This window comes from Palaemon carinicauda, chromosome 7, assembly GCF_036898095.1.
Source record: "Palaemon carinicauda isolate YSFRI2023 chromosome 7, ASM3689809v2, whole genome shotgun sequence".
Classification (NCBI taxonomy): Eukaryota; Metazoa; Arthropoda; class Malacostraca; order Decapoda; family Palaemonidae; genus Palaemon; species Palaemon carinicauda.
Genome location: NC_090731.1, coordinates 40,859,421 through 40,878,653, shown reverse-complemented (window position 1 = coordinate 40,878,653; position 19,233 = coordinate 40,859,421). Strand labels below are relative to the sequence as shown.

The 19,233-nt window shown below is 43.1% G+C and overlaps 1 protein-coding gene across 2 annotated transcripts in view; it reads right to left on the bottom strand.

The window, feature by feature from the left end:
* Positions 1-19,233, bottom strand: part of Uggt (UDP-glucose-glycoprotein glucosyltransferase) — a 255,375-nt gene that overhangs the window by 141,628 nt on the left and 94,514 nt on the right. For both annotated transcript variants that reach the window (XM_068376676.1, XM_068376677.1), the window contains exon 7: positions 11,298-11,487. In XM_068376676.1, coding sequence (XP_068232777.1) covers positions 11,298-11,487 — 190 coding nt within the window. The remainder of the gene's footprint in view (positions 1-11,297; positions 11,488-19,233) is intronic.

Here is a 19,233-nt window from a genome sequence, read left to right as displayed (position 1 = left end):
AGGCTCTGATGATCACCTGCCGGAGCCAGAAGGAGATCATATTTTTGGACACTGGCTTCTTTACCAGTCCAGAGGAGACGAACAGACTCTTGGTTTCAGGACGAAGTCTGGCTGTCCTCTTTAAGTACTTCCGTACCACCCTGACAGGGCACAGAAGCAAGTCCCTCGGGTTATCCGAACGAGGGATTGCTGGCACTGAGAATCCTTCAAACTTGGGGTACCAAACCGCTGGATTCTGAGTCTTGGCCGCGAAGGAGGGTACGAACCTGAAGGTAGCTTCACGCCAGCCCTTCGAGTGTGATAGCTCGTACGATAGTCCATGAATCTCACCTACACATTTTGCTGATGCCAGAGCTAACAGAAAAGCTGTCTTGAGGGTGAGCTCTCTGTCCAAGATGTCCTTGAGGGGCTCGAAGGGAGGTTCTGAAAGCATCTTCAGGACTCTAGCCACGTCCCACTGGGGCACCCTAACGGCCTGAGGGGGGCACGATTGCTCGAAGCTCTTGATGAGCATCGAGATATGTCTGGAGGCACCTAGGTCGATGCCCTTCAGGAGGAAGACTTGGCCCAGGGCTGACCGGACTCCTTTGATGGCTGGGATGGACATGCTTACCTCATACCTGAGATAGACCAGGAAGTCTGCTATCTCAGGGATGGAGGCCTGTAACGGCCTGATGTTCTTTGAGGCACACCACTTAGTGAAGGTAGCCTATTTGCCTGGTATACCGCGGTTGACGAATGGCTCAGGTACCCTGACATCCTTGTTGTTGTCCTCGACGAATATCCTTCCTTCCTCAGGAGACGCTCGATAACCTTCACGCGTGAAGGCAGAGGGACTGAGGGTTTTCGTGGAACCTTTAAAAGTGAGGTTGTCGGAGGTCTGATCTGTCCGGAAGGGGCCAAGATGGAAGACGCGCCAGTTCCTTTAGATCCGCGAACCACTCTCTCTCTGGCCACCAGGGCGCTACAAAGTCATCCACAGGTTGTCCGCTCGCCTCACCCTGTTGAGGACTTGTCTGAGCATCCCAAAGGGAGGGAAGGCGTAAACATCGAGGTTGTCCCAAGGGTGTTGAAAGGCGTCCTCAAACGCCACCTCTGGATCCGGCACAGGAGAACAAAACACAGGGAGCTGTGCGTTCAGTCTCGTGGCGAAGAGGTCTATCACCGGCGAGCCCCAATTCAGAATGAGAGTCTTGGCCACTTCTGGGTGCAGGGACCACTAGGACCCTACCACTAGACCCATTCTGCTGAGGCCGTTGGACAGGACGTTTCTTTTCCCCGGAATGAACCTGGCTGAGATCTTGATCTGTTCTACTTCGGCCCATTCTAGTAACTCCATCGTGAGACTGCACAGTTCCTTCGACTTCAGTCCTCCTTGCTTCTTTACGTAGGCCACCACCGTGGTGTTCTCGCACATCAACGCCACGGTGTTTTCCCGGAGCAGATGGATGAACTTTAAGCACGCCCATTGCGCCGCCAGCATTTCTAGCAAGTTTATGTGCAGGTTCCTCTCCTCGTCTACCCAGCTTCCTCTTGCTGTCTTGTCGAGGAGATGGGCATCCCAACCCTCCTTGGATGCATCCATGAACAGAAGTATCTCCGGAGGGTTGGCTGCGAAGGTCATTCCTTTGAGGGTGTTCGATCTGACGTGCCACCACTCCAGGACTTCCTTCATCTCCGGGGACACCGGGACAACCTTGTGCGGGGAGTCTCTCTGGTTCCAGAGCTCCTTCAGGTTCCACTGTACTCCCCTGAGCTTGAGCCTCCCCTGGGGGACTAACTTCTCCAATGACACGAGGTGGCCTATCAGTCTTTGCCAGTCCTTGGCCCTCCTGGGCTGACCCGACAGGAAGGGCCGGAGGATCTGATCTAGGTTGTCCAGTCTCTCCGCGGAGGGGAAGGCTCTCGCCAACCGGGAGTCTAGGACCATTCCGAGGTAGTTCATCCTGGTGAAGGGTATCAGTTGGGACTTCTCCAGGTTGACGATGATATCCAAGACATTGCAGAACTGCAGGAGCTTCGCGCCTTGCTTCCTCAGTACTTCCCCTGAGGCTGAAAGTAACAACCAGTCGTCCAGGTACCGAATCAGGCGGATGCCCTGTTCGTGTGCCCAGGCTGAGACTGTTGCAAAGATCCTCGTGAAGACCTGAGGGGCTGTCGACAGACCGAAGCAGAGGGTCTTGAACTGCAACGTTTGGGTACCCCATTTTACCCTTAGGTACTTCATGCTGAAGGGATGGACAGGGATTTGAAAGCATGCGTCCTCAAGGTCTATGGATATCATGAAGTCCTCCTCCCTCAAGGACGCTAGGACCGACTTTGGAGTGTCCATCTTGAAGTTGGTCTTGCACACGAACTTGTTGAGGGCTGAGAAGTCTATGACCAGTCTCCAGCACCCTGTCGCTTTCTCCACCAGGAAGAGTCTGCTGTAGAACCCTGGACCCAGGTTCTTGACTGGTTCTACTGCCCCTTTCGCCAGCATTACCGAGACTTCCTCCTGCAGCGCCGCCATTCTCAAGGGGTCTTTGGGTGCCAACCACTCCGCCTGTAGATCTGGTATCAGAGGTCCGCCAGGAAGGGCAACAAGCACCCTTCCTTTAGTACTGCTACGGTCCACGGACCCGCTCCGTGGTCCCGCCATGCTTGCCAAGAACGTTTGAGGCATCCCCCCACCTGAGGCTCCGGCAGGAGTAGGGGCCTCTCTCCCTACATTCTTTGAGAATCGCGGTCTGAACGCCCACTTCTGGAGGCCGAATAAGAAGGCCTGAAGGGTGACTGTTGAGTCAGCACTCCTCTACCGGGGGGGGGGCTACCGTAGGGGGCATCTCTCCTGGGCTGGCTAGGTGAGGCGCGGGGAGGGAGTGAGACGTCGGAAGATGGCCTTCTATGGGCAGGTCTTCTTGTTGGAGGGTCTGGGCTCTCTCGCATCCTTCAGCTTCCTGACCCTCTCTACTGTGTCTCCTCCACCGCCTTCAGGGGGAACAGATGTCAGGATGCCTGAAAACCTTAAATCAATCAATCAATGAGGGGGAACACTGAGTCGCCTCACAGGGGTAGGTTCCTAAGGGCCCTCGCTCCTCTGTCCGGAAGTCTCCTGACGAGCTTTTCCGCAGCACCCAATTGGCGGCCTGTGAGAGGGACTGGTAAGATAGGAACTTGAGAGCCTTACCCCCCGAGCTAATAAGCTCCTTCAGCAAAGCCTGATCCTCCGGAACCACGAGGTCGTGCGAGGCCTGAAAGCCCAGCAGTGTGCAGGCCCACCAATCTAGCCACGACGATACGTAGACTAGGTCCATGGCTAAGTCTTCCATCATGGAGGTCTCCGAAGAAGAGAAGCAAACTGAGACGGTGGTAGCTCTTTCTTCTGCGGCCCCCTGGCCTAGGATGGAGACTGCTGGCTCTACCGTACAGGGACCCATGCCGCGACCTTTGGGAAGGTAGAAACGCTTCTGGGTCTTGGGACCCTGGAGAAGCTTGGAGGCGCTCTGACTCATGGGGGCTTCTGCGTGGCTGGCCACTATGCTGTCTACGTGAGCCATGCCCAGCCTAACGTCTCTAGCCAAGGGAAGAGCTAGTGAGGGCCTCTGCTGCACAGGTGCATCGACCAGCCTGCTGAGGCCCGAAAGCCAGTCTTCATCTGTGGAGGGCTTAGGCTCGTCCAGTCTGTGATGACGTCTAATGAGGCCTATAACTCTCCTGTAGGCCGAGACTTCTGCCGCCGAACCTTCTACGCCGTCTTCTATACCCTCCGTCAGATGTCCCTCTGCTTGTGAAGGGGCACCTCCGACGGAGGGTACCGCGGTCTACTCTCGGCGGTTCTGGATGGAGGACGGGCATCGCCGTTGAGACGGAGGGCTCCGTCCTGGGCCTGTCTCTACCTACGGAGGTCCAGACTGCTGCACTTGCCAGTGGATGGAAGATGTCTCTCACGTTCCGGTCGACTCGTCGAAGACTTGGAGGCTGGGACCCGGCTGCCAGACCGAAGGGGCGACTCTCTCCGCTGGGCGGATGGAGTCGTAACCTTCGCGGACTTATGCCTGTCCCCTGGGGTCTGAAGTGAAGACTCTCTCCGACGTTCGTACCTGCTGCTGGGAACGTACTTAGCTGGCGAACGAGCTCTTGGGAGCCAGCCAGAGGTGCCCGGGACCGCTGAAGCTCCCAGGAGTTGGCTACGTGGGATGGCGACACGAACCCATTCCTCCCTTGGGGAGCACTTTCTCTTGTACTTCCTCCTGGGGGATCTAGCGCGTCTCCAGGCGTGGCGAGATCTGGAACGGGAACAGGAACGTGACCTATCTCGCCGTCTTCTACGGTCCCTCGGGGCTCCGTCCTCCGAGGAGTAGGAGTATGACTCAACCGAGGAGCCCGAAGACTTGTAGGACCGCACTGAAAGTTCTGAGTCGTGCTGCGTTGCTGATGGTTCCACGCGTCGATCGACGGCGACGAAGGCTCCAGGAAGACGGACGGGAGCGTTGCTGGAGGCGCTGGTGGGGAGTGAGGCAACTCCTTGCTGGGGAACCAGGTCTCGAACTCTTCTTCCAGCCTCATTGGTGATCTGAAGGGCATCTTCGCGAGGGGATCCGATGGCCGCGAGTCCTCCTTCTTGACATATCCCTCGGCTGTAGACGTACCTGAAACACAGGCCCATGAGGCGGGAGAAGAGGCTGCAGCAGCCTTTCCCCACATAGGATCGTCAGAAGAGACGGGCCCTGCTGGCACCAGGACCCCGTCCTCCGAACACACTCCCATCCCTCCCTCAGGCCCCCCACTTGCCTGGATCGACAACACAACCCCACTACAGTGAGCCCTCGCTACTTCGCGGTTCGACCATCGCGGATTTTTTTCATAACGCATGTATATACAAAAATCGCGGATTTTCCGGAAATTTCGAAAATACCGCGATGTGACCGATGGTGCGAGATTGGAGAAAGTAAGGAAAATTAAATCATGATTGATTTTCAATATAAATGAAATTTTGAGGAGCAACAAAGATATCATTTGTTAGAGAGATAGAGAGAGGTAAGGAATGGGAGGTAGTGAAAAGTAGCCCAGAGAGAGAGAGAGAGAGAGAGAGAGAGAGAGAGAGAGAAGAAGAGAGAGAGAGAGAGAGAAGAGAGAGAGAGAGAGAATGTGTGTGTGTATGTTGTTTTAAATGTAACAAACAAAAAAAATTTATAGGTTATAACAGATTGGTGCTTATGTAATATCAACTGTATACTGTAGACGGTTTGAATAAGTTAAGAACTGGTATAAACGATACTTTGTTAGTGTATTCGTACACTCTCAAGAGCGGCAGCTAGACGTCAGCTGATCTAATCACAGCCAAAAGTAAAACAAAAAGAAGTCAACAATACTCGATTTTCAAAACACCCGAAATTTAAAAACAAAAGTACACGCTTTCTTAATGTGCAATTAACTATTTAAAGAGTAGCAATTTTCTAGAATAAAATGATGTTTCCCAAAAAATAGTGGTTTGCTCATGAAATCGGATGCCGTATTTTTAGCAACGGTTGAAATGGATGTAAACTCGGCATAATTTTTTCGTTTCGTATTTAATTGACACTAAGAAAACTAATTTTAGTTTCTTCATCTATATGTAAGTATTGTATAACACGAAGAGAGAGAGAGAGAGAGAGAGAGAGAGAGAGAGAGAGAGAGAATGAATCAGCTGTTGTAATGGAATGCCGTGTTTTTGTTTCGTGAGAATTTCATCGCCACGACTATAACAGCAACATACTGTAATGAACTTTACAGTATTATACAGACTACTGTAATATGATAAAGTAAAATATTTGTAATAACCTATTTTATATGAAATGGGGCTATTTTTTTTGTTTAAAATTTACATTTACGTACGTAACACACACACACACACACACACACACACACACACACTCTCTCTCTCTCTCTCTCTCTCTCTCTCTCCTCCTCTCACTCTCTCTCTCTCTCTCTCTCTCTCTCTCTCTCTCGTGTAAATTGTTTTCCTGCTTTGCTACGTATGTATGATTTTATATAGATACGGTAAATAATATTTGTAATAACATATTTTCTAAAAGCTTTTACTGTAATATCATTATTTATCACTTTCATCATGCGCGTTAAATGCCTTCGTTTGTTTACTGAGCGTACTTTATGACGCCGTCGTTTCAGGCGGCGTCATAAAGAAAAACATTTCATTTGGAAGTCCTAAGAAAAATTAAGTAAAACATTGGTAGATAATAACAAAATCAACATACTGTACTGAATAATCAATATAATTGATGCAAAAAATAACCTATACACAGATGTGTAAATGCGTTTGTTTCTTCATTATGATCAGAGAAAAACATAAACAAAACATTGGTTGCCATTTTTTATCGTGCTTTTTGGCGTGTTTAGGAAACGCATGATATAAAATCGCCTTTAATATTTGTGTCTGTTTTAGTTTAGGGTACTGTAGTACATGCATTAAGTGTTCTGTACATTAAAGGGTAGTTTGTTAACAGTACTACGTACAAGGGAAGGTTTTAAAAGTCTGAATATACATGTTAAATAAATAGGTAAATATGGTGTCACTACTTCGCGGATTTTCACCTATCGCAGTCGGGTCTGGAACCTATCTACCGCGATAAACGAGGGTTCACTGTATCAGGAATTTCAGACTCCTGGGGAAGAGCAATGGGCCTCTTACCCGCAACTGACTTACCTCGTCCCCTACACTGGGTAGGGGAAGGCGGCTGAGAAACTCTGTCCGACGAAGCGCCGGGCGAAGCAAGAGGCGAGGAGACGCTCGGTTTCCTAGGTGATCTCCTGGAAGCCTTCTTCTTCTTAGTGCCGTATCGCACCCACTGCCCCTCGTTCCAGGACTCACACTCCGGACATGTGGCCATAGGGGAACAAACACTGCCCCTACACGAAGAACACAAGGAGTGTGGTAGACTTCAGGCTTCAAGAGGAAGGCGCCATACAATTTACTGGACGTAGGCCAGGGGCAACGACGGGCATGCTCCATCACGTACTAGCAAGACATCGCGAGACACAGGAACACAGAGGGAAAAAGGATAAGGAAGAGCAAAATGGGACCACGTGGGAACCGTGAGGGACACAAGGGGGGTCGGGGACACAAAGGGTCGCACTGGGTAAGGAGAGCGCGTCGGGATGTTATCACGACGTGACCAGAAAACTTACTGGAGATCGAGACCAGAGCAAGCATGCTCTCTGACCCGGGGTCGCCTCGTGGTGCGTATCACTCCACCAGAGGTTACCCCACATAGAAAACGGGAGTAGGGTAAACTACACAAAATTCTGGTCGGTTGGGAGGAGATCCCAGATATTCCCAATTAAGTAGTTCGAGGTAAGTACTGCGTGGTGGAACAATTCATGTTTATTAAATTTTTTTTTTTTCTTTTTCTTTTATTTTGTTTGCATCATTGCATTATGTGTTGATAACTAATAGAATGTTTGGAAGATTGAAAGATGTGCATGTGTTTAGGGATATGGCTAATGGTATGTCTGATAATTTTTTGGTGGAAGGAAAATTAGTTGTAGCAAAAGAGTGAGGGAATAGAGTAGGTGAATGTAAAAGGGAGTTAGTGAGGGTTGAAGAGCTAATAAAACCAGGGGTAAAAGTAAATATCAAGAAAAATTGAAAATGGTATATGACGAAGTGAAAGTAAGAGAAACTGGTAATTTAGAGGAGGAGTGGAAGTTAGTAAAAGAAAATTTTGTTGGGATTGCAAGTGATGTGTGTGGCAAGAAGTTTGTTGGAGGCAGCATGAGGAAGGGCAGTGAATGGTGGAATGAAGGAGTGAAGGTAAAAGTGCAAGAGAAAAAGAGGGCTTTTGAAGAATGGCTGCAGAGTAATAGTGTAGAGAAGTATGAAAGATATAGAGAGAAAAATGTGGAAGTAAAGCGCAAGGTAAGTGAGGTACAGAGGGCAGCTGTCCTGAGGTGGGGTCAGGGATTGAGTCATTATATGAAGAGAATAAGAAGAAGTTTTGGAAAGAAGTGAAGAGAGTAAGGAAGGCTGGTTCAAGAATTGGAGAGACAGTGAAAGATGGAAATGGAAGGTTGTTAAAAGGAGAGGAGGCAAGGAAAAGGTGGGCAGAATATTTTGAAAGTTTACTGAATGTTGAGGATAATAGGGAGGCAAATATAATTGCTGTTGCAAGTGTTGAGGTGCCCGTCATGGGAGATGAGAATAAGAGAGAGATTACAAGAGAGGAAGTGAGGAGAGCACTAGATGAAACGAAAGTAGGAAAAGCATCTGGTATGGATGGTGTGAGAGCTGAGATGTTGAAGGAAGGGAGTGTGACTATACTTGAATGGTTGGTGAGATTGTTTAATATGTGTTTTTTGTTGTCAATGGTACCAGTAGATTGGGTTTATGTGTGTATTGTACCACTATATAAGGGTAAGGGAGATGTAAATGAGTGTTGTAATTCAAGGGGTATTAGTTTGTTGAGTGTGATGGGAAAAGTGTAGGGTAGAGTACTGATTAATATGATTAAGAATAAAACAAAGAATGCAATCTTAGAAGTACAGGGTGGTTTTAGAAGAGGTAGGGGTTGTATGAATCAGATTTTTACAGTTGGGCAGATATGCGAGAAATATTTAGCAAAAGGTAAGGAGCTGTATGTTGCGTTTATGGATCTGGAGAAAGCATATGATAGAGTTGATAAGGAAGCAATGTGGAATGTGATGAGGTTATATGGAGTTGGTGGAAGGTTGTTGCAAGCAGTGAAAAGTTTCTACAAAGGTAGTAAAGCATGTGTTAGGATAGGAAATTAAGTGAACGATTGGTTTCCGGTGAGAGTGGGGCTGAGACAGGGATGTGTGATGTCGCCGTGGTTGTTTAACTTATATGTTGATGGAGTGGCGAGAGAGGTGAATGCTCGAGTGCTTGGACGAGGATTGAAACTGGTAGACGAGAATGACCATGAATGACAGGTAAATCAGTTGTTGTTTGCGGATGATACTGCACTGGTTGCAGACGTGGAAGAGAAGCTTAGCCGATTAGTGACAGAATATGGAAAGGTTGTGTGAGAAAAGGAAATTGAGAGTTAATATAGGTAAGAGTAAGATTATGAGATGTACGAGAAGGGAAGGTGGTGCAAGATTGAATGTTATGTTGAATGGAGAGTTACTTGAGGAGGTGGATCAGTTTAAATACTTGAGGTCTGTTGTTGCAGAAAATGGTGGAGTGGAAGCAGATGTATGTCAGGCAGTGAATGAAGGATGCAAAGTGTTAGGGGCAGTTAAGGGAGCAGTAAAAAATAGAGGGTTGGGCCTGAATGTAAAAATTCTGTATGAGAAAGTGATTGTACCAACTGTGATGTATGGATCGGAGTTGTGGGGAATGAAAGTGACAGAGAGACAGAAATTGAATGCATTTGAATTGAAATGTCTAAGGAGTATGGCTGGTGTATCTCGACTAGATAGGGTTAGGAACGAAGTAGTGAGGGTGAGAACGGGTGGGTGTAAGAAATGAGTTAGCAGCTTGAGTGGATATGAATGTGTTGAAGTGGTTTGGCCATGTTGAGAGAATGGAAAATGGCTGTCTGCTAAAGGAGGTGATGAATGCAAGAGTTGATGGGAGAAGTACAAGAGGAAGGCCAAGGTTTGGGTGGATGGATGGAGTGAAGGAAGCTCTGGGTGATAGGAGGATAGATGCGAGAGAGGCAAGAGAACGTACTAGAAATAGGAATGAATGGCAAGCGACTGTGACGAAGTTCCAGTAGGCCTTGCTGCTTCCTCCGGTGCCTTGGATGACCGCGGAGGTAGCAGTATTATTATTATTATTATTATTAACTGCTAAGCTACAACCCTAGCTGGAAAAGCACAATGCTATAAGCCCAGGGGCTCCAACAGGGAAAATAGCTCAGTGAGGAAAGGAAAAAAAAGGAAAATTAAATTTTAAAGAAGAGTAACAACATTAAAATAAATATCTCCTATATAAACTATAAACACTTTAACAAAACAAGATGAAGAGAAATAAGATAGAATAGTGTGCCCGAGTGTACCCTCAAGCAAGAGAACTCTAACCCAAGGCAGTGGAAGACCATGGTACAGAGGTTATGGCACTACCCAAGACTAGAAAACAATGGTTTGATTTTGGAGTGTCCTTCTCCTAGAAGAGCTGCTTACCATAGCTAAAGAGTCTCTTCTACCCTTACCAAGAGGAAAGTTGCCACTGAAAAATTACAGAGCAGTAACCCCTTGGGTGAAGAATTGTTTGGTAATCTTAAGTGTTGTCAGGTGTATGAGGACAGCAGAGAATATGTAAAGAATATGCCAGACTATTCGGTGTGTGTAGGCAAAAGGGAAAATGAACCGTAACCAGAGAGAAGGATCCAAAGTAGTACTGTCTGGCCAGTCAATGGACCCCATAACTCTCTAGCGGTAGTATCTCAACGGGCGGCTGGTGCCCTGGCCAACCTACTACTAGTAGGGGATTCAGTGTTATGAAGCTTCACCTGTGGTGGATAACGGGGAGGGTGGGCTGTGGCATCCTTAGCAGTACCAGCCGAACTCGGTTGAGTCCCTTGTCAGGCTGAGAGGAACGTAGAGAGGAGAGGTCCCCTTCTCTGTTTCATATGTTTGATGTCGGCTACCCCCCAAAATTGGGGGAAGTGCCTTGGTATATGTATGTAAGTATCATTGTTTTCCTATATACCATAGTGTAGGCACAACCACCTCTACCTCCATATCTTAGCAAAAAATGTAAACATTCCTAGTTGTCTGAAACAAGTTCTTGGTAACGAAAATATTGTAATAAAAAATAAAAATTAATTCTTATTCTTATTTTCATAAACACGCAACTACAATGTATGATTATACTGAGCATATCATACACTGTTAAGTCAATCCTTCCTAACTACTATGTAAGTATAAAATTAATTATCGGTACAAATATTGAATATCTTGGTTTCGGACAACTAGGCTAGCCTACCAACAGGTTAACACAACATAGCCCAAGTACCATACTGTACTATAAATAAGTAAAGATAAAATCACCAGTAAATATTCCTATTTTACTTATATATAAAACTATACACTGTGATTAAAATGAGTATATTACATGATTTTAAGTCAATCCTTCCAAACTACTAACCTATTAACTGACCATATGCAATTAGGATACCTAAACAAAAACAAAACTAACAAAGGTTGAGAAAATAAATATTTTCATATTTCCAAAAGTATCTCTCGGGTAATGGCTGAACCCTGACTTTTTTCATCCAGAACTAGTCTTAAAATTTCACTCTTTACATGATAATATATGGTAATCATCAATTCATTTGGAATGCAATACTCACCGAGTTTATGCAGGCCTCCCATGACACGTTCTTCAGTGCGCAGGTGATCGAGAAGCGTGTAAATATCAGTGTAATCCATATCGAAGTACATTCCATTAATGAAAATAGCACCATCAGATGGGTTAACATCCATTTGTGAGCTTATCTGATTTTGATTTTTTAAAATTTCTCTCTTCATTTTTTCGTCAACCTGGAAAGAAAAATATGAAAAGTGAAAATCTTCATTTTGATAATGCACTACCTTTTGTGATTAATAATTTCTTAACTGTAGTATGGAACCATAATTTCTTTTCATCTGGTTTTCCTGTTTATGATAAATTTCCCAAATTTGGACTACACATCAATGACATAACTCTGGAAATATTCTGGTACATTGTGAAATCTATCGGACTATAACAAAGACGCACCATTTTAAAATTGTTAGAGGTTGAAGGTTGGAAATATGTCTAAACTAGTGCAACAAGAGAGGTTAGGGAAGGAAACTCTGTACAAAGACTGGATTAACATCCACATGGATAGAATTCGAAGAATGATAGAAGTTTATGTAACTACTATATTCTTAAGAAAATTTCTCTGGATCAGGCAAATTATAGAAAAATTAAACCATATCTAGATAACAAACACAGAGACCCAGGTTTATACTAAAAAGGTAGCCATGATGGTAAGACAGTCATTTCTAAACAGTGATGAATTGGCCTAAATTATTCTATTTCAACAATTTGGGTGATAAATAGGGCATTGTAAAGTTAAAGAGCTATTAAGCAAATAAATAACATAAGGTGAAATAGAATGGACAAAGTGTAAAAGAGAGAAACCAATCAATCTGGACCAACTAACTTCAAAAGCACACTTCAGGTGATGAATTTCAACAGGTTCGGAGTCACGAGGGTAAAAGATCATGTCTAGGACCTTAAACTAACGAATAAACCATGTTCAACCTGCAGTTTGCAATTCATATGTATCACGAATATTTGCTTAAATACTTACAACACTTGGGAACACTGTTCTATCTTAATCTTCTTCCTATTGTTTTTTTCTTATTTTAATAGTTTATATATGAAAAATCTATTTCAATGTTGTAACTGTTCTTGAAATATTTTATTATAACATTACTTCTCTATTAGTTTATTCATTTCCTTATTTCCTTTCCTCAATGGGCTATTTTTTCCTGTTGGAGCCCTTAGGCTTATAGCATCCTGCTTTTCTAACTAAAGTTGTAGCTTAGCTAAAAGTAATAATAATAATAATAATAATAATAATAATAATAATAATAATAATAATAATAAAAATAATAACAACAACAACAACAACTAGAAAAAATAAAAACGTCTCCTTTTCAATGATGTTTCAAAACTCTATGTGATACAGCTAATATTTTACTTGTCAACTTGTGGGTGCTTGGAATGCTAATTATTCTCTGATATCAAGTTTTGGTGTGAACAAGAACTTAATTTTCTTTCAAAATTTAATAAAATAATGTAATAATTTTTAATATATTTGAAATCACACAATCATGACAGCAAAATTACTTTGAAAGAAATAATCTATCTTAAAATATTCAAAATAATGCACATTCATAAAAAAATTACTTAAAATACTTTGAATGAATAAGGATCCAATGAGTATTATACAGTACTGTATAATAAATAAAAAATAAAAGTTTATTTAAAAAAAGTTTGAGAATGAAACCGAACTGAAGACAACATTAAACAAAGGGTCATCTCTCAATAAGACAAAACTTTGTGAATACCAGATACTCTGTAATTCAGTAAAATTGGCTATAACTAATTATGTAATCTAATTACAAATATGAAATGGTAGAGCGTATGACTGAAACAAGCAGGAAAGGAAAGAGAATTTGTTGAGCCACATACTGTACACGAAAGGAGGACAATAGGGTTTGAATAGTGTTCTATAGTTCTCTTCTATATTTTTAAAAGTTGTTTTATTCTAAGCCATCTTTTAAAACAGTTTGTCTTGTACATTCATAGTAATGACGAGACAATAAATTGGTTGTGTCATTTCTAAAGCTTGTGGATGCGTTAATTCTTCCATTATTCCTCTCATTTGTATTCTTTGTTAACCTTTTCACACCCAGGCTATTTGGAAATTTCCAACTCTTAACCCCCAAGGGTTATTTTTTTCAAGAACATTTTGCAGTATATTTTTTTTAAATTGCTCTAACAGCCTTAATTTTCATCATAGAGAGGTCAGGTTGGTCTCATTCTCTTGGAAAATGCCTGAAATTTCTCAAAAAAATTATCAAAAATATGCAAAAAGAAATTTAAATAGCATTTTTTTGCAAGGACGTACCGGTACGTCCATGGGGGTAAAGGGATGAGTTTTGTGAAACGTACCAGTACGTCCTTTGGGGGTAAAAGGGTTAAAATGTGCAATACCATTACCACAAATTTGAGACATTTAAGTTATTTCTCTTCTCTTATCTCTTTATTTATATTACTTTCCTTGATTATTCCATATTTTCCATCTCCATTGTTATCCCCTTATTTCTACATTTCTGTTATTAGAAAACACTTATTTCAAAAAGTATAAATTAATTAAATGATTCAGTTTCTGAAAATGTATACCGTACAGCTACATTGACCAGTCAGGAATAGGACATGCAGGTATAACAAGACCTGTAATTTCCTGTAGCCTACATGCCTTATTTTTTACATGAAATTGGTACCAAGAACCTATTTCTCTATGTCTAATTATAGGAGGTTTCAGAGAGAGAATTGACATTTATGTGAAAAAAAACAAGTAAAAAAAAGTGAATATTATCATTATTAATAGGTAAGCTATAGCCCTAGTTGGAAAAACTGGATAGTGTATGTCCAAGGGCTCCAATAGGGAAAAGCACTTTAGTGAGGAAAGGAAATAAGGCAATAAATAAACTACTATATATGAAAAATAATATAAAAAAAACAATTTAAAATGTCTTTCAGAGAATCAGCTGTGCACCATTCAATGAGTTTTTCATTTCATAAATGGTGTCTTAAGCTGTAAAGACCCCATTAGCTGTTACCTGTCTAGGCTATATTAATCTTGGAGGTATTTTCACAAAGTCTGCATGTTCTGTAACGGGGCTAGTGCCAGCAAAATCATGCTTTCATCAGATTTGAAAAATTTCTCACAAAATCTTTCCCTATCAGAAAACACACAAAGAACTTTCTCACAAGATATTTCCCAATCAAACAGCATGCTAAAAACTTTCTCACAAGATATTACATACATACATATCCCAAGGGCACTTCCCCCAATTTTGGGGGGTAGCCGACAACAACAAGAAACAAAACAAAAAAGGGGACCTCTCCTCTCTACGTTCCTCCAGCCTAACCAGGGACTCAGCCGAGTTCAGCTGGTACTGCTAGGGTGCCACAGCCCAACCTCCCCGTTATCCACCACAGATGAAGCTTCATCCCCTACTGCTGCTACCTCCGCGGTCATCTAAGGCACCGGAGGAAGCAGCAGGGCCTACCGGAACTGCGTCACAATCACTCGCCATTCATTCCTATTTCTAGCACGCTCTCTTGCCTCTCTCACATCTATCCTCCTATCACCCAGAGCTTTCTTCACACCATCCATCCACCCAAACCTTGGCCTTCCTCTTGTACTTCTCCCATCAACTCTTGCATTCATCACCTTCTTTAGCAGACAGCCATTTTCCATTCTCTCAACATGGCCAAACCACCTCAACACATTCATATCCACTCTAGCCGCTAACTCATTTCTTACACCCGTTCTCACCCTCACCACTTCGTTCCTAACCCTATCTACTCGAGATACACCAGCCATACTCCTCAGACACTTCATCTCAAACACATTCAATTTCTGTCTTTCCATCACTTTCATTCCCCACAACTCCGATCCATACATCACAGTTGGTACAATCACTTTCTCATATAGAACTCTCTTTACATTCATGCCCAACCCTCTATTTTTTACTACTCCCTTAACTGCCCCCAACACTTTGCAACCTTCATTCACTCTCTGACGTACATCTGCTTCCACTCCACCATTTGCTGCAACAACAGACCCCAAGTACTTAAACTGATCCACCTCCTCAAGTAACTCTCCATTCAACATGACATTCAACCTTGCACCACCTTCCCTTCTCGTACATCTCATAACTTTACTCTTACCCACATTAACTCTCAACTTCCTTCTCTCACACACCCTTCCAAATTCTGTCACTAGATATTACCCCATAAAAAACATGCTGAAAACTTTTTCACAAGATACTTCCCAATCAAGAAGCATTCCAAAATCTTTTTCACGGGGTATTACCCAATCAAAATTCATGCTAAAAATTTTCTCACAAGATATTACCCAATTATAAAGCATGCTAAAGTCTTTCTCAAAAGATATTACCCACTCAAAAAGCATGCTATTCTAAAGCATGCTAAAATCTTTCTCAAAAGATATTTTCCAATCAAAAGGCATGCTAAAACCTTCCTAACAAGATATTTCCCAATCAAAAGGCATGCTAAAAACTTCCTCACAAGACATTTCCCAATCAAAAGGCATGCTAAAAACTTCCTCACAAGATATTTCCCAATCAAAAGGCATGCTAAAAACTTTCTCACAAGATATTTCCAAATCAAAAGGCATGCTAAAAACTTTCTCACAAGATATTTCCCAATCAAAGGCATGCTAAAAACTTCCTCACAAGATATTTCCCAATCAAAAGGCATGCTAAAAACTTTCTCACAAGATATTTCCCAATCAAAGGCATGCTAAAAACTTTCTCGCCAGATATTTCCCAATCAAAACAAACTATTCTATTTGAAAGAATATTATTATTATCATTATCATCATTGAAATATGGTAACGACCATCAACCAAATGATCAGAACATGAGCGAAGAAATGGGAAAACTGAAGTTGCAGATATAGGAAGCAACCAAATGGAACAGAAAAAAGTAAAAGGAACAACAATGTAAATGGAGGCTTAGAATGGGTACTGCAAAGACGCTTTAATACCATTTACTGCATCCAGTAAGGCATACGAAAGGTGATAACACCTCTAGATATGTGCATTAATGCGTATCTAAATAATTCTTACCTTAATTTTCAAAAAACCTATTTTTAGTAAAGATACTATTCTCCAAGTTCTTAAATACACATGATCATTGTTAGATAGTTTAACTAAGTGGTCTAATTAAGCTACCTCCTAGTTATTGGAAAACTTTTAAACATTTGAACTTTATGATGATTTGTAACGTTCTTCAACTCAATAAAATCACTTGAGAGCTCACACACCCAGCAATTAAAACTGCATCACCTACTCATATAACCATAAGTGCTTTATAGAAAATTTGTTTACCTTTCGAATATAATTTTCCATTTTGTTTCGATCTTTATTTCTATGTTAGTCATGCTACAGAACGTCAACGTCATTGCTCCCTGGCCGAAAGTCATGAGTCTGACAGGGATTTTGTCATGGCCAAAATTTAATAATTTTAACAATTACAGTAATAATTTTAATAATTTAAATATTTTCAATAGAAATAATTTTAATAAAATGTTATTTTCATTAGTAAAATAAATTTTTGAATATACTTACCCGGTGATCATATAAGCTGTCAGCTCTGCTGCCCGACAGAAAAACCTAAGGACAAAATACGCCAGCGATCGCTATACAGGTAGGGGGTGTTCATCAACAGCGCCATCTGTCGAGCAGGTACTCAAGTACTCCCAGTAAACACAGAACCAATTTTCTCCTCGGTCCACTGGGTCTCTATTGGGGAGGAAGGGAGGGTCCTTTAATATATGATCACCGGGTAAGTATATTCAAAAATTTATTTTACTAATGAAAATAACATTTTTCAATATTAAACTTAGCCGGTGATCATATAAGCTGATTCACACCCAGGGGGGTGGGTAGAGACCAGCATTATATGTTTACATTTAAGAGCTAAGTATTTTGTATTTCATTTTAGCAGTTATTCAAAATAACAAACATAAAATCAATAAGTACCTGGTAAGGAAGTCGACTTGAACAATTACTCTGCCTTTTTAAGTACGTCTTCCTTACTGAGCCTCGCGATCCTCATAGGATGCTGAGCGACTCCTAGGAGCTGAAGTATGAAGGGTTGCAACCCATGCTAAAGGACCTCATCAAAACCTCTAATCTAGGCGCTTCTCAAGAAAAGAATTTGACCACCCGCCAAATCAACCAGGATGCGAAAGGCTTCTTAGCCTTCCGGACAACCCAAAAAACAACAATAAAAAACATTTCAAGAGAGAGATTAAAAAGGTTATGGGATTATGGGAATGTAGTGGTTGAGCCCTCACCCACTACTGCACTCGCTGCTACGAATGATCCCAGGGTGTAGCAGTTCTCGTAAAGAGACTGGACATCTTTAAGGTAAAATGACGCGAACACTGACTTGCTTCTCCAATAGGTTGCATCCATTACACTCTGCAGAGATCTGTTTTGTTTGAAGGCTACTGAAGTTGCGACAGCTCTAACTTCATGTGTCCTTACCTTCAGCAAAGCATGGTCCTCCTCATTCAGATGGGAATGAGCTTCTCGAATCAAAAGTCTGATATAATAAGAAACTGCATTCTTCGACATAGGTAAAGAAGGTTTCTTAATAGCGCACCATAAAGCTTCAGACTGTCCTCGTAAAGGTTTAGTACGTCTCAAATAGTACTTAAGAGCTCTAACAGGGCATAGGACTCTTTTTCGTTCATTTCCAACCAAATTAGAAAGGCTTGGAATATCGAACGATTTGGGCCAAGGACGAGAAGGAAGTTCGTTTTTGGCTAAAAAACCAAACTGTAAGGAACATGTAGCCGTTTCAGATGAAAATCCGATGTTCCTGCTGAAGGCGTGTATCTCACTGACTCTTTTAGCTGTTGCTAAGCAGATGAGGAAAAGGGTCTTCAAAGTGAGATCTTTAAAGGAGGCGGATTGAAGTGGCTCGAACCTTTCTGACATAAGGAATCTTAGTACCACGTCTAAGTTCCAACCTGGAGTGGCCAAACTACGCTCCTTCGAGGTCTCAAAAGACTTAAGGAGGTCCTGTAGATCTTTGTTGTTGGAAAGATCTAAGCCTCTGTGACGGAAGACTGCTGCCAACATGCTTCTGTAACCCTTGATCGTGGGAGCTGAAAGAGATCTTTCCTTCCTTAGGTATAAAAGGAAGTCAGCTATCTGAGTTACAGAGGTACTGGTTGAAGATACTGACACCGACTTGCACCAGCTTCGGAAGACTTCCCACTTCGACTGGTAGACTTTAAGAGTGGATGTCCTCCTTGCTCTAGCAATCGCTCTGGCTGCCTCCTTCGAAAAGCCTCTAGCTCTCGAGAGTCTTTCGATAGTCTGAAGGCAGTCAGACGAAGAGCGTGGAGGCTTGGGTGTACCTTCTTTACGTGCGGCTGACGCAGAAGGTCCACTCTAAGAGGAAGAGTTCTGGGAACGTCTAATAGCCATTGCAGTACCTCGGTGAACCATTCTCTCGCGGGCCAGAGGGGAGCAACCAACGTCAACCTTGTCCCTTCGTGAGAGGCGAACTTCTGCAGTACTCTGTTGACAATCTTGAACGGGGGGAATGCATAAAGGTCTAGATGGGACCAATCCAGAAGAAAGGTATCTATATGAACTGCTGCTGGGTCCAAATCCGAAGGAGTCCAACAAATCTTGGAGCGTCTCATGGCCAGCCTGCGGGGAGAGTCTACAAGACTTGAGAAGTCGCCCTGGGTAGAGGCAGGAACTCCCAAGCCGAGAACTTCTCCCGTGGCATACCAGACGCTAGATCTGGAAGCAAGCTTGGCAGGGGGAAACATGAAGGCTGTCTTCCCAAGTTGCTTTTTGGACTGCAACCAATCTCCCAGCACTCTTAAAGCTCTCTTGGACGAGCTTCGTAAAGGCAGGTGCGGATGACTGCGTGCCTAAAACGAACTCAGAGGGAGGAGAGCGAGGTGCT